Consider the following 15,277-nt stretch of genomic DNA (forward strand, 5'->3'; position numbering starts at 1 on the left):
AAAAGCATGGTCGCGATGTAACATTTTCCAGCTAACCAATTATTCCTCTAATAAACAAAGCTTTTATACCACACTTGTCATAATCAGAGCTTATACTTTGTATATAAATAATTACTGGATTCAAAACAGCAATTAAAAGGAGCTGTGACCAACACTGACTATACGTTTTCCCGGAGCATTCAATGTCACTAAACGGTGATGCCACAACTAAGAGCATCGTTCACAGGTTTCTGCATGGACCTAACTAGCCTAGGGCACAGGTTTTCAGCGTCTCGGCGCTCCATAAACAAGTGTTTTTATGTTTCAGCTGTTCGATCGCGCCGGCACCTCGCGTGCACACACCCCACATATTCTAGCAATTCAAACTTACATCGCAGTCTGTTCATTATCAAAATAAAATACAGTCAACCAAACATATAAAAGGTTACACTGGTCAGTTTAAATATACCGGTCCACTCTGCTATACCAAGGACGTTTTTGCTCATGTGAAGAGGATTATCTTTTCCGTCTATATGCGAATGCGTGTAAAGTACAAGCCTAGTTTACATTATAAATAATAGTTTAACATTCAAATACATTGCGGATATGGAAACATTTGGATTTGTGCCGAATGAGATGTGAGTAATAACCTCCAAATGCATCTAGCCAAACCCGCGCTCGCTCCGTCTGTCACGAACTAATGCACTGTAAATGCCGGATTTTTAAAAACAAATAGGCCTACCGCAAAACAAAAATTTAAAATCTGACATTTTCCGGAACAGGATCCAGCTGCAGCAGGATCAAATTAAGTACTGGTCATAATACTCGCATACAAATGTTTGATGTGAGCAACAGTGTGTTTTGCTAGAGCAGCGCCGATGGAAGCGGTTCACTGACTGCGCAGCACAGCCACACGCGCCACAGTTACGTTTGGGATCATTTTATTTTAAATGCCATAATGTCAGTTGAAAACATTGCAATAGTGTTTTAAAATACAACAACGAGCACCACGAAACCATTTAAAGAGGCGCGTTCAGCGGTCTCAGTGTCGGGATAGGAAACAAAGTAAAATGATCTCAAACGTACGGCGCGCTCTCTTCATTTGATCAAATGATCATAATCACATCTATTCATTTTACAATCCTGCTACTAGCATTTTATTCAGACTAAATCCCCTTTAAATCGGGTGAGAAAGCGGGGTTTTCTTTTTGAGTAACTTTTGCACATCCTGTCATGCCGGGCTGCATAGACGCATTTAGGTTAACGATTAATTGATTGTTAATTTAAACGACGATCGATCATGGGAATTATCGAAAATTGACATCCCTAGTATCAACAAAATGTATCTTTGCAATGCAGAGGAAACACAGAAGCTGCATCGGAAGTGGCCTTATATTAATCATAAAACGTTGAATAGATACTTTAAATGTGAAATTAAAACCGCCAGCAGTAAGTCACTGTTAATAAGCGAGTCATTGCGATTGAACAGAATCATTTAAACGGTTGATTCATTCAGGAACGAAACACTGTCATGTTCCTCAGAGATGCAAAACAGTGTTGTGGCTGTGTTTGGAATTATTTTGTGGTCGAAATAGCACAAAAACAGGAAATATGGTGTCTAAAACGTAAGTCTCTTAATTAACTTCTTGTTTATTGAACTGTTGTAAAAAAATCAATATCACATTTGTAATCATGGTCATTTTTGGAGAAAAAAAACAGCACTCTTTGTGTGAAATTGATTAACTATATGAAGTGGTATAAATATATACATTTTCTGCCCCATGTATTGAATTTATGATCATTCTAAATGTATTTTAATAGACTGAATTATGCAGTGAAAAAACACTCTAAATGTGCACGCGCATTAGTCTAGACTTCATCATGTAATGTATGTGTGCACTCTGTAGGTGTGTTTTGTTTGGTTTTTGCAACATACTCGATAATGTCAAATCACACATCGTTAAAACAACAATTATGATATCGCAGACAATATATCGCACACCCCTAGTTCTAAAGCCACTTATACTCTACTGTTCAAAAGTTTAGGGTCAGTAAGAGTTTCTTTTTTATTATTACATATAAAATAATTACATATTAAAATAATTTTCCGAAGGATCATGTGACACCAAAGACTGGAATCATGGCTGCTGAAAATTTAGCTGTCATCAAACGAGTAAATTACTAATTGTAAACTATATTAAAATAAAATAAAAAAGTATTTTAAATTGTATTTCTTCATAACATTGCCGTTTTCTTGTATTTTTAATTAAATAAATGCAGTCTTGGAGAAAACAAAGAAAAAAAAAATCTTACTAACCCCAAAACTTTCCAATGATGATAATAGAGACAATATTGTCATATTAAATAGTCAATTTAATCTCCAATTTTTGATTGATTTCCTTTCTAACCTACTGCCAAACTGTACTTTTATCTCCTCTACCATGATTATTGTCTTATAAATGCTAGTACCTTGAAAAGACAGAAGCGACGAGGATTGAACTTGTCTTTGCCCTTTCGGTCCTCAAGAGACAGGAACTCAATAAGCTGTTTGATGAACATGGGGTCTGTGAAATGGTCACAGATGATGCGCTCCCTCTGTAAGAAAATCATGCTTAGTATACATACTGTCAAGTTTGGCAGTAAAACAAAGTCTAGCACACTCAGTCCATGTATACCTCATTCATGTTCTCAGCGGAAAGATCCTTGGGCTGCTCTGCTGCTGGGGCATATACCATCAACTTCCTATAAACAGAGAAATGCAGAGAGTGAGAAAAATAGCTGGAAGCAGAGATTTGGAGTGTATCATACAGTGATCAGAGGCTGAGAGTGTTTACTTTGGCCAGCAGTAGTAGCCCCAGTGTGTCTTCTCTATAAAGCAGAAATGGTCCCAGTCCTGCTGGGTGCTCGGCAGGCTGTCACCGTGGTACTGCAGCCAGTCATTCCCCGGCCTGTCTCCTGCCACCAGCCCCTCTGGCTCGGTTACCCCACCTGCAAGGCACCACATGTGTAATTATCTCCGTCCACAGATACTGAGATCTTACAGATGGACCAACAGATGGATGTGAAGAGTAATTTAATCATCTCTTCATTTAATTGTACTATTTATTTGTTTGTACGCTGTTGTTTACTCACTTATATCACAGGGACTAACAGGTATTTTCTTGCGCTCTCTCTTCAGCTGTTTCAGTATGCCTGCTATAGCGGCGATCGCCATCTATATCAGCAATTATTGGAAGCAAAACAATAATATACACAATGTTTTTTTTAAACATGTAACAGACTAAGTGCATATACACTACTGTTTGAGTCAGCAAGGAAGCATTCAATTAATTAAAATTGACAGTGAAGACATTTATAATTTCAAAAAAGATTTCTATTATAAATAAATGCTGATCTTCTGAACATTGTATTCATCAAAGAATGCTAAAAAAAATGTACCACACTTTCCGCAAAAATATTAAGCAGGAAAAAACATTTTCAACATTGATAACAAATGTTTCTTGTGCACCAAGTTAGCATATTCTACATTTCTAAAGGTTAATGTGACACTGAAGACTGGAAAAATGAATGTTGAAAATGTATCTTTTTGCATTGCATTTTAAAATAGATCAAAATTTAAAATAGAACAATATGTCATTTTAAATCGTAATAATTACTTCATTATATATTGCACAATAATACTGCTTTTCTATATTTTGATCACATAAATGCTGCCTTTGGGAGTATAACCTCTTTTAAAACGTTAAAACTAAATCTTGTTGACCACAAAATAATGAACAGATTTTAGACCTAAACCTAATCCAAATTTAACATCTAAATAGATACTTCTAGGTAAGTGTACTGGAGCAGGCTGGTGCTAAACCCCAGCAAATCCTGATACAGATTTATGCAAAGCTAACAAAAACAGCATTCCACGAACCTTGCGAACAACAAGTGCATCATGGTTGAGGCTCTGTACAAAGAAGAGCACTGCTGGGGCCGGGAGGGGATAGTCATCTCTTAGCAGTAGAGACAGGAAGCCAATAGCAATGTGCTCAAACTTCCAAGGCCTGATGACACACAACAACATATTCACAAATTAAGTGATGCTTTTATGTGTCCAGTTTTATAGAAACAATGTAGCACTTTTAAACATCTGTTTGATACTTACAGGTCCCTGTCATCTAGGCATTCCAACAGGTCTCTGACAATCTTTTCATATTTCCTAAAAGAGGAATGACAGCGAAGATTTACTACACCATGTTATACGAGTATAAAATGTTGTGATTGTGTATATGTGTAGCACTTACTGCACTGCATCCTGGTTTTTGTCTTGTTGAAGCGCCAGCCCCTGCTCCAGCTCCTGTTCTGTGGGAGTGCCAATGTGTGGAGAGGGCTGGCTTGAATCGGTGATGCGCTGGCCCAGCAAAACTGCACTCTCAGGTACCTACAGATTCATCCAGGGAAACATGAGTCTTACAGCACAAGGTAGATGCTATTTTCCACCTAAGGGTATGTTCACAAGACAATGATATGCTAAAAACTAAAATTCATTCGTTTTGAAAAATTTGCATTCAATTCTCTTTCACGCGGATCCACAATAACGAGAGAAACGCTATATTATGCATGCCAGGCCACTAGTTGGCGATGTCCCTTTGTAAAGAAACACATAATATGCATATCCAAGACGTCACGGTTTTCTCAAATTCACGTTTTTGTAATTTACACAGAGATGATGACATAACGTTTTAAAAAACTTGCACTTTAAAGCCCGTTTTCAAAAGTTAGCATTTTCAGGCACCCAAAACGCCGCTGTCATGTAAATTAATGGCCAAAATGTATAAAAACTTTTCCATTTTTATTTGAAAATGGTGTCATGTAAACGCCCATTAAAGGTGCGGCCACACTAGCCAAATTTCTGCAAAATGTTGCTGTCAGAAAAAGTCAACAATTTAGCGATGTATGAAGTACAGCTTGCACAAAAATCACTTTTAAATCAAGCAGCTTTCTATTGGATAATGCACCAAATCCATTGAACAATTTGAACTTGTGGGGAAATCTTTATGACAAAATCCAGAATATCTGGATTCCTATTAAAATTACTGGATTTCTCTTGTGAATAGTCACCAAACTGATAAATGTATCCACACTTTAACAGTCTGAATGACACACCACATTATGCCAAAGTTTATGTACAAAATGTAGAAAACAGGCGACGCTGCTTACTGTGAAATCGATGCCGATGGTCTCGTACTGCCGGTGGACTTTGTCTGCGAGGTCATCGAACAGTCTGACAATGGAGGGCTTCTCTAGAGACATAGCTGAGCTGAGGCCTGAGCGCACTATGGCCGGCCATGTCTGAGCGATGCAATCCCAGTCATGTAGGTTAGCAAGGCACACTCCACAATGGTTCCCAAGCAAGCAGTAGAGCGCACCCTAAAACAAAATATGATAAAAACAATGGTATTAAATTAAAGACAAATACAGCATTACGCTAATGATGGAAAGTGAAAATTGTAGACTACGGACCTTGAACTGTTGCTGGGTGACGTCAGTTCGTGTAGGCTCTAGTAGCTCCAGGACACGTGGAGTAATGTCTCGGCAGCAGAAGTTATAGGTCCCCAATGCTGTGAACAACACATTTTGGGCCTTGCTGCGGACCTGAGGGTCCAAAAATGGGTATTCAGGAGAACATATAAAATAAAGGGGATAATTTTTTTTTTTAATTTGGTGAATGTGGAATCAGACCTGGCTGTAGGTGCTGGTGGAAAGACGCAAAAGGTCCCTCAACAGGTTCTGATGAACAGTCTTATATTCACAGCCCTCGACCAGCAACTTTCGCATCTAAACATGGAGAGCAGGGAAAAAAAATTTAAATTCCTATTTGGGGTGTTTAAATATACTGGTATTGACAATAATCTAATATTCAAAGAAATTAAATACCAATATCATGTTAAAACTATACATATGATCATATTTAATAGTATATAATCCAGCACCAGTAACTATCTGGTTGACACTCCAAAATTATAGGTCGGAAACTGCCTTATGTTGGTTGACACACGTAATAAAATGAGAAAAAAATTTATATATATATATATATATACTATATATGAGACACTCTAAGTGTAATTCATGCTTTTATAACGTCTATTCCTTGGCTTTTATTTCAAGCTGAGCTGAGACATTGTGATGTTTTTACTGTATTTTTCTTGTTTTTGTCTGAGTTTTTCTGGACACTGTTAAGCACTTTGATCAACCATGGTTATTTTTAAATGTGCTATATAAATAAAATTGAACTGAACTGAACTACCCATACCCTAAAATGCTATCCAGCCATTCTGGGAGTTTTTTGGATTGCTTAAAAAAACACCCCAGCAGTAAGTTTTTTATATGCTTTGTACTTTTGGTTACATATTTCCCTCTGCCTTCATGATTAAAAAAATAATCATATTTAGTGTGACTCTTTGGCCAAACAACAGAAAACACAAACGTTTAAGAAGAATTTGACTGATAGCATTGTTTATTTCTTTAATGTTCTATAGATATCACGACAACATTGTTCTTGTGAATTATTTTGGCCATGAAAATCATGTCATGAAAATGTGATATTGTGACAGCTCTACAATATCTATTATGCACCAAGTAACTATGCCAAGTTATTAGCATTGGCTCCTACCTCATGCTGAAGAAGAACTCTGTCAATCAGAAGAGCTCTGATGTGCTGTTTCTTCCCATGAAGCTGGAAAGAATAAGATGATTCATAAGACAATTATACATTTCAAATAAATGGCACAGGAGATTTTTTTAGGCCCAACTACACACCCTGTTCTCCATCGACTTCTTCACCAAGGTGAAACTCTTCCAACGAGAGTCAAACTCATGTTTGTGGGAACCTCTGAAGTGCATCAAGTCACTGATGATCTGAGGGAGACAAACAACTTGAGAAATCACAAAACTTTAATGCCTAATAATTGCTTTATGATCCAATTAGGGTTGGGCGATGTCTACAAAATTGTCATAGGACGATGTCTACAGTGAAACATCGCAATGGACGATGACATCGGCGGGGGCGAGCGGGGGAAGGGGTGTGGGGGTGAAGTTAGGGGGTGTGCCTGAAGTGTGAATCCTTATAAGGGAAAACACGATTCCTAACACCGTGTCTACACCGGACGCGAGCGGCGCGGCATGACAAAATACTATAGAACCAATGATCTATAATAGACATTTATTACATATAGATAAGTCTACAGAACTCATTATAATCAGTGATGCTGTCTATACTGGATGCGGTGTGGCGTGTCACGACAAATCCCTGACAGTAAACTGCTGCCGCGTTCTATTTATGACGTGCTGACACAAATTTCAAATGATTTTCAACGGATGCTTTGTCGCGGCTCCCTGATGCCGAAATATATATGTAGTATAATTACCCAATTATATAACTGCGAGGAAAATATTTAAATATATATTTTCCTCCCATCTCGTATTTATTCCCTTTAGGGGTTCAGCCTACACGTAATTTTCTTTCCAAACACGGTATTGGGATCCGGGGGGGAATGACGATGCCGGCTCAACATCGTGATGTCTGTCAGCCATCGGCGATGGACGATGGCATCGTCTATCGGCCCAACCCTAGATCCAATGCAAACTTAATGAACAACGGTCAATTCATTTTGCACGGATATCTACGGTGCACACTTACCTTGATAATGGCGAAAAGGGATTTGGTGTCATCCTCTGAGCGTTCCAGAATGTAATCTAAAGAAGAAAATTAGAAGATGCTTGTCTTAAGAATTGTGGGTAATGTAGATTAAGTAAATTTTGTGTACTGGAAGGTGTTCTAAATGAGGATCACTTACGAAGCAACTGTCTCATCACTTTACAGATGGCCTCACGGTAGTTCTCTCTGGACTCATCTGGAAAAATCAGCAATGACTTACTGAGAAGCTGAGATCCTATTCTATCATCATGATGCACAACAAGTTATTCTAACTGGACATTCATCACAACAGGTTTCATAAGCAGAGTTTTACTGTGAACTTCCCCAATTTGGGCTTACCATAGTCGACACCAATGTACAGCTTTGTTTCCTCCAAACTAACCATGCTGGGTACACTGCACAAAGGAGAATGAACAAAAAAAAACAAAAAAACATTTGAACTACAATGCAAAACCGTAAGATTTTTTTTAACAAAAAAAATGGCTGCATTTATTTGATTAAAATAAAAAAATTTTTACACAATTTCAAATAACTGTATTCTGTTTTCAAATGCGTAATATATTTTAAAATTAAATGTATTCCTTCGAGGACAAAGCTGAATTTTTTGCAGCCATTTAGCAGTCTTTAACTTTTTTATTATGAATGTTAAAAACAGTTGTTCTGTTTAATGTTTTTGTGGATACCATGAATAGAAAGTTCAAAAGAACAGCATTTATATGAAATCGAAAACTTTTGTAACATTATAAACATCTGTGCTATCACTTTTATCAATTTAATGTGTCCTTGATTAATACAAGTTTTTATTAAATACATTTTTCCCAGGGCTTGAAAATGAAAATTCAAATCAACATTTTTTTGAAAAAAAAATCAATCAGTTCACTCCGAGCAGAATTGATATTTTAACGTTTCTGTATTATGCGTTCCTCTGTATTATTACCGTTCCGAAACCAGTTAGAGTAGAAGAAATACCCGTTTTTTTTTCTTTGCCTATAATAATAGTAATAAAGTACAGCATTTTCTTTACTCAAAAATAAAAAAAAATTAAATCTTAACCCGATGCGCTTAGTCACAACCAATACAACATCATCTTTTCTGAATTACATTCAGAAATAATGTAGGCTAAAATGTGTGTAAAGCAAAATGTTTACAAACATTATAAACACAGTTATTAGTTTCTCTCCACAACAAATCTTAAGGCTATGCGTTTAGGCTATAAAACGTCAATCCAAAAACAAATTAATTTAAGGAGAAACTGATGCCTACCTCTCTCATTCTAGCACGAATCCAAATGTTTGCATATTCGCGATGTATTTGGACGCTAAAATATTATTTATTATAGGCTAGGCTTTGTACTTTCATCTACGTAAAACATCATCCTTCACATTGGCTAATGAGCACAGTGAGGCGGTGGTCACGCTGAACGCAACAGATGAAAAAAAAATCAATCAGTTCACTCCGAGCAGAATTTATATTTTAACGTTTCTGTATTATGCGTTCCTCTGTATTATTACCGTTCCGAAACCAGTTAGAGTAGAAGAAATACCCGTTTTTTTTTCTTTGCCTATAATAATAGTAATAAAGTACAGCATTTTCTTTACTCAAAAATTAAAAAAAATTAAATCTTAACCCGATGCGCTTAGTCACAACCAATACAGCATCATCTTTTCTGAATTACATTCAGAAATAATGTAGGCTAAAATGCCTGTAAAGCAAAATGTTTACAAACATTATAAACACAGTTATTAGTTTCTCTCCACAACAAATCTTAAGGCTATGCGTTTAGGCTATAAAACGTCAATCCAAAAACAAATTAATTTAAGGAGAAACTGATGCCTACCTCTCTCATTCTAGCACGAATCCAAATGTTTGCATATTCGCGATGTATTTGGACGCTAAAATATTATTTATTATAGGCTAGGCTTTGTACTTTCATCTACGTAAAACATCATCCTTCACATTGGCTAATGAGCACAGTGAGGCGGTGGTCACGCTGAACGCAACAGATTGTACAACGGAGCAGTGTAACTTCTTATTTGTTTCTTTAACTGTATTTTATTTTGATAATGAACAGGCTGTAATGTCTCAAAAATATGTTGTGTCTGTGTGCACGTGAGGCGCCCGGCGCGATATGTTCATACCAATGCTGGTTGGTTATACAGATAGAAGCAAGACATCATTCAAAACTGTCAAGCTTTTGCTAAATAAATAAAACTGTAAAGCTTTTGCAAAATAAAGAAAACTACTGCCATCTCGTTTTCATTTCCGAGAACTTTGGAACGCATCACAATGAACCGTAACTCACACATTTTTTTTCTTTTCATTTGTAAAGGGGTCCTATTATGCTTTTTCAACTTTAGTTAGTCTGTAATGTTGCTGTTTGAGCACATAAAAGATCTGCAAAGTTACAATGCTCAAAGTCCACTTCAAAAGGGGATATTTTATTTAACAGAAATCACTTTTCAAAAACTACAACAGACGACTCGTTTGGACTACAACGCATATTTAAAATCACAAATACCGAAGAATGGGACGAGACCTGGTTGAGCTGCACTAGAGAAGGCAACGAGTGTTACTATGTCGGATACACGCTAGCTTTCCCAAGGCAGAAGAACTTAAGAATGGTTACAATCATCCGGGTTTAAATCATGCTCAAATTGATTTGATTTTGACGCAATATTTACACTGAAGCTCGCAGGCGGCTATGGTAAGGGGCATGACATTTTCCGACCAGGCGCCGAGTGCTGCCAATCACAACACACACTGGCCCAGCTAACCAATCACAGCACATTTCATATTTCAGAAGGCAGGCCTATATTTGATACAGGAACTATTAGAGCCGTTCATGCCAGGCTGGGGAGAGAGGTGTTGTAATAATGTAAAATATATGAAAAATAATGTGTTTTTCGAAAAACCTAGTATGAAAGCCTGTTCTAGTACACCCCCAAAACAAAATCAAGACTTTGTAAAAGAGCATAACAGGACCCCTTTAATGTCAATGATTTAAGTGAAATATATTTAGTGTATATGCCTATATATTCCTTTTTTGTAAGCCTGTAGTTTTATTCTGTTTTCTCCATTCACAGAAGTGCTGCAGGTGCGTGTGATCTGTTGAATCTATCTTACACTATCCTCGGATAAACTCTAACGCCGGTGCATTGCCACTGCGACTTAATGATGAGTTCACAGCTGAGCGGGCCTTTCACTTGTTGGATGCGTCAGCTTCACATTTGCATAGGCCGTACTACTTGAATTCGTGATTGGTTGACAGCAAATTTCAAATATTAAATGGAACGATAAAATAACATTATTAACTGGTTAATGGCCATTTCAAATTTTCGATTCTGTTCGGAGCTATACAATTTGATTTAGTTTCTGGTTCTGTTCCTGTCAAAATTTAGTTAGTTTCCGTTTTCATTCCTTGAACCGGTTAAGAGCCCTGATTTTTCCTTTTAAAAATGAAATACAATTTAATCAGCGCTGTGTGTCCCTTCACATATCCGCTGATTAGAGCAAACTTTGCTCTATATCACAGTGAGTTTTTGGACTTACAGGCCAGTGATTGTGGGTCCATCAAGAGGGGGGAACATGCTGCCAGCACCCAGCAGACAGTGCTGGACTATACACAGGCTCTGAAGAACATCATCTCTGTTTAAAGTTCAGAAACGTGTCAGCATTAGCAAAAACAATTTAAGAAAATATTCAAGATGTTTTAAAACCAATACAGAATGATGTTTTTTTTTTGTCTTTACCATTATTACAGAGTGCACTTTTGACACCTGACCTGCTCATTTCCTGCTCTCCCTGTGCGTATTTCTGCAGACGCTGGAGCTCTGGCTGCAGCAGCAGATCCAGAACATAGAAAACAAACGCCGTTTCCTCTGCGCTGGGCACGTGCCACTGGATCTCCAGGTTCCAAAGGTCCCCCGGACGACCCCAGTCCTGTTTAAAGAACAAGGGAGGTAGTGAGAACTCATGGGATCAACAATGATCTAATACACTGCTCTGCTCTCTCCACTGGTCAAATGTCCTCACATGGTACAGACACATTCCCAGTACCTTAATGGGCAAGTACTCTTGCAGGGGTCTGTTGAAGCCACCGGGCACACTGCAGTAGTCTGTGGGGTAAGTGAGTGCTGTGGAACGCAGGATATGGTGCAGCAGGTTGCAGGCCAGAGTGTAGCCCTGCTTACAGCGCAAACGCAGGGTCAGTTGCAGAGTCTGCACCAGCTGAGTGCGGTACGGGAGGAGCTTTTCTCCATCAACACGAGTCACCTGAAGCAATGATATATACACAACAATTGCTGTCTAGTGTCTAAACAGATGTAAGGGGATTGATGTGAAAAACTCTTCATAAGCAGCGACTCCATTACTGTACCTAATGGAAAGTGTATGTCATACAAACTTCATAGTTTAACCTAGTTAAAGAAAGACCACCGAAATTCTGTCATAATTTACTCACACTCATGTTGTCCCAAAGTTGTATGACTTTACTTATTCTGTGGAACATAAATTATATTTTAAAGAATGTTGGTAACCAAACTGTTTCGATTCTCATTGACCATTATTATATGAAAAAAAAACATGGAAATCAATGGGAACTGAAACTGCTTGATTACTAACAGCATATCGTCTTTTACGTTCTTCAGAAAAAATAAAGTCAAACAGGTTTGGAACAACATGAGGAGGTGAGTACATTTTTAGGCAGCTATCATGATTTTGTTATACATTTTAAGCTCTTCTGCACATAATCTTTCATGTGCAGTTTGATATAGGGTTATTTTGACCTCAGACAGCAGCTGAAGATTCCAGATCAGTTCTTTGTCCAGTTCTTCCTCATTTGAAACATCTTCATCTGAAACACACCAAAACACAAGTGAGGATGCTGAAACAGACTCAAGATAACACAAACGGTCATTTCTTGTACGTACTGGCAGTTAGATGAGTAATGGCATTACAGCAGTGTGGTACAAACAGCCTGAGAGACTCAGCCGGGTGACACTGAAACAAAGCAGAGGACAGCTGAATCAATGTGGCCCCACAGCTGTGTGTGTGTTGGGCAAAGGGAAAGTATTACCTTAGAAGCTGCTCTGCACATGTCTGCCACCATCCTGCCTGCGACACGAGTCTCAAAGATGTTGGTGGTGGCAAAGTTGAAGACTTTCTCGAGAGCAACCTATAGACAGATAACAGCTGTTAACGGATAATATTTAGGTGTATATGAGAAAAAACACTGTTCAAAAGTTTGAAATGGTTTTTTTTTTTTTGAAAGAAATCTTATGTCCACCAAGTCTGCATATATTTGATCAAAAATACAGCAAAACCTGTAATATTGTAAATTATTACTACAATTTAAACTATGTTTTATATTGTAAAATGCAATTTATTCCTCTGATGCCAAAGTTGAATATTCAGCAGCCATTACTTCAGTCTTCAGTGTCACAAGATCCTTCAGAAATCATTCTAATATGCAGATTCGGTATTCAACAAATATTTCTTATTATCATCACAATTATTATTGTGAAAATAGTGTTGCGTAGTATTTTTGAGGAAATTGTGACAATTTTTTTTTATTCAGGATTCTTTTGTAACATTAGAAATATGTCACTTTTGGTCAATTTAATGCATCCTTGCAGAATAATAAAAAATAAAAAAAATCTTAGTGACCCCAAACTTTTATCAGTAGTGTATATGGGTGCCACAAATAATATATTGACAGTCAATACACCGCATGCATAATTATTAGGCACATTTATATTCTGATATTTTTTTTCCAAGCACATTTTACCAATTCCAAACCACAACAATCTTAATAACGACTATTATTTTTGTATTTAATCATTTATAAGTGATATACAATTGTCCATGAAGGCTGGAAGTGAAAAACTTATATTCAGGTGTGCAGAATTATTAGGCATGTTTTCTTTTACTGAAAAAATGAGCTAAAAAAGAGGTTTAACTCAGACTGTTAAAAAAAGCCAGAAAGTCAAAAATTATTAAATCCCCATGAGAAATATTCAAAACTAATGCAATACAGAAATTGCAAAGTTAAGACATGACCATTGGACAGCAAAATGCTCACTTGGTCAGCGAGGTCAGAAAAAACAGGTGGAGAAGAAAAGACATGTTAACTGCAAAAGATTTAAGAATTAATGTGAAGAATTAGATGTAAAACCATCAAGAACCATTTAGTCTCCAGCGCCACCATTTTCCAGAACTGTAACCTACCTGGAGTCTTCAGAATTACAAGGTGTCAGGATCTCAGAGACTTTGCTTGGGTAAAAAATCCTAAAAAATGACCCACACTTAATAAGAATAACATGCTGAAGTATTATGAAATACATTAAGACTATTTTTTTTTTTAGGCTTTATGGACAGATAAGTTGAGAGTGACTCTTGAAGGACCAGCACCACATCCTCTTGTAATACAGTTTGAAGAATTTATCTTCCAGAATCTGGCAGCAAGTTTTAGGAGCTCATTTTTAGTTAACCCTGCAAAGACTTTTCAGGATAGGAGATGGAATATAAAAAAAAAATACATACAGTGTATATATACATATATATATATATATATACACACATATATATATATATATATATATATATACACACACACACACACACACACACACACACAGTGCCATGAAATGGTTTTTGCCCCCTTCTGGGTTTTTTTTTTTTTTTGCATATTTGTCACACTTAAAAGATTCAGATCATCAAACTAATTTTAATATTACACAAAAATATTTCAAGTAAATACAAAATGCAGTTTTTAAATGATGATTTCATTTATTAAGGGAAAAAAGCTGTCCAAACCTACCTGGCCCTACGTGAAAAATTAATTGCCCCCATCCTGTTAAATCATGAAAGAACTGTGATAAACCACATTACTTTAGAATTAAATTAATTTAAATTTAGAGTTAAATTTCACTAGCCACACCCAGGCCTGATTACTGCCAGACCTATTGAATCAAGAAATCCCTTAAATAGAACCGGTCTGACAAAGTGAAGCATGCTTAAAGAGCACCACATCATGCCTAAAGAACATCATGCCTAAATGATCTAAAGAAATTCAATTCATGATTCAACAATAAGAAAGAGACTGGCATCCATGGGAGAGTTCCAAGGGAAAAGCCATTGCTGACTAAAAATAACACAAAGGCTCATCTCACATTTGCCAAAAATATCTTGATTATCCCCAAGACTTTTGGGCAAATATTCTGTGGACTGATGAGAGTTTAACTTTCTGAAAGGTGTGTGTCCCGTTACATCTGGCGTAAAACCAACACAGCATTTCATAAAAAGAACATCATACCAACAGTCAAACATGGTGGTGGTAGTGTGATGGTCTGGGGCTGCTTTGCAGCTTCAGGACCTGGACGACTTGCCATAATTGATGGAACCATGAGTTCTGTCCGGCCGTCAGTTTGTGACCTCAAGCTCAAGCGCACTTGGGTTATGCAGCAGGATAATGATCACAAACACACCAGCAAGTCCACCTCTGAATGGCTCAAGAAAAACAAAATTAATGTTTTGGAGTGGCCAAGTCAAAGTCCGGACTTAAATCCGATTGAGATGCTGTGGCATGACCTAAAACAG

At 37.2% G+C, this 15,277-nt stretch overlaps 1 protein-coding gene across 2 annotated transcripts in view; it reads right to left on the bottom strand.

Annotated features, from left to right (window-relative positions):
• Positions 1–15,277, bottom strand: part of LOC107584369 (proteasome activator complex subunit 4B) — a 51,071-nt gene that overhangs the window by 9,035 nt on the left and 26,759 nt on the right. For both annotated transcript variants that reach the window (XM_016270950.1, XM_016270949.1), the window contains 21 exons: positions 12,756–12,854; positions 12,610–12,679; positions 12,466–12,533; positions 11,738–11,953; positions 11,463–11,620; positions 11,231–11,326; positions 8,021–8,076; positions 7,821–7,877; positions 7,664–7,719; positions 6,784–6,882; positions 6,638–6,700; positions 5,707–5,802; positions 5,488–5,619; positions 5,185–5,394; positions 4,269–4,405; positions 4,130–4,183; positions 3,899–4,028; positions 3,112–3,193; positions 2,814–2,967; positions 2,655–2,721; positions 2,449–2,574 (listed from right to left, as the gene is read on the bottom strand). In XM_016270950.1, coding sequence (XP_016126436.1) covers positions 2,449–2,574; positions 2,655–2,721; positions 2,814–2,967; positions 3,112–3,193; positions 3,899–4,028; positions 4,130–4,183; positions 4,269–4,405; positions 5,185–5,394; positions 5,488–5,619; positions 5,707–5,802; positions 6,638–6,700; positions 6,784–6,882; positions 7,664–7,719; positions 7,821–7,877; positions 8,021–8,076; positions 11,231–11,326; positions 11,463–11,620; positions 11,738–11,953; positions 12,466–12,533; positions 12,610–12,679; positions 12,756–12,854 — 2,226 coding nt within the window. The remainder of the gene's footprint in view (positions 1–2,448; positions 2,575–2,654; positions 2,722–2,813; positions 2,968–3,111; positions 3,194–3,898; positions 4,029–4,129; positions 4,184–4,268; positions 4,406–5,184; positions 5,395–5,487; positions 5,620–5,706; positions 5,803–6,637; positions 6,701–6,783; positions 6,883–7,663; positions 7,720–7,820; positions 7,878–8,020; positions 8,077–11,230; positions 11,327–11,462; positions 11,621–11,737; positions 11,954–12,465; positions 12,534–12,609; positions 12,680–12,755; positions 12,855–15,277) is intronic.

This window comes from Sinocyclocheilus grahami, unplaced genomic scaffold (genome assembly GCF_001515645.1).
Source record: "Sinocyclocheilus grahami isolate Dianchi unplaced genomic scaffold, SAMN03320097.WGS_v1.1 scaffold59.1, whole genome shotgun sequence".
Lineage (NCBI taxonomy): Eukaryota > Metazoa > Chordata > Actinopteri > Cypriniformes > Cyprinidae > Sinocyclocheilus > Sinocyclocheilus grahami.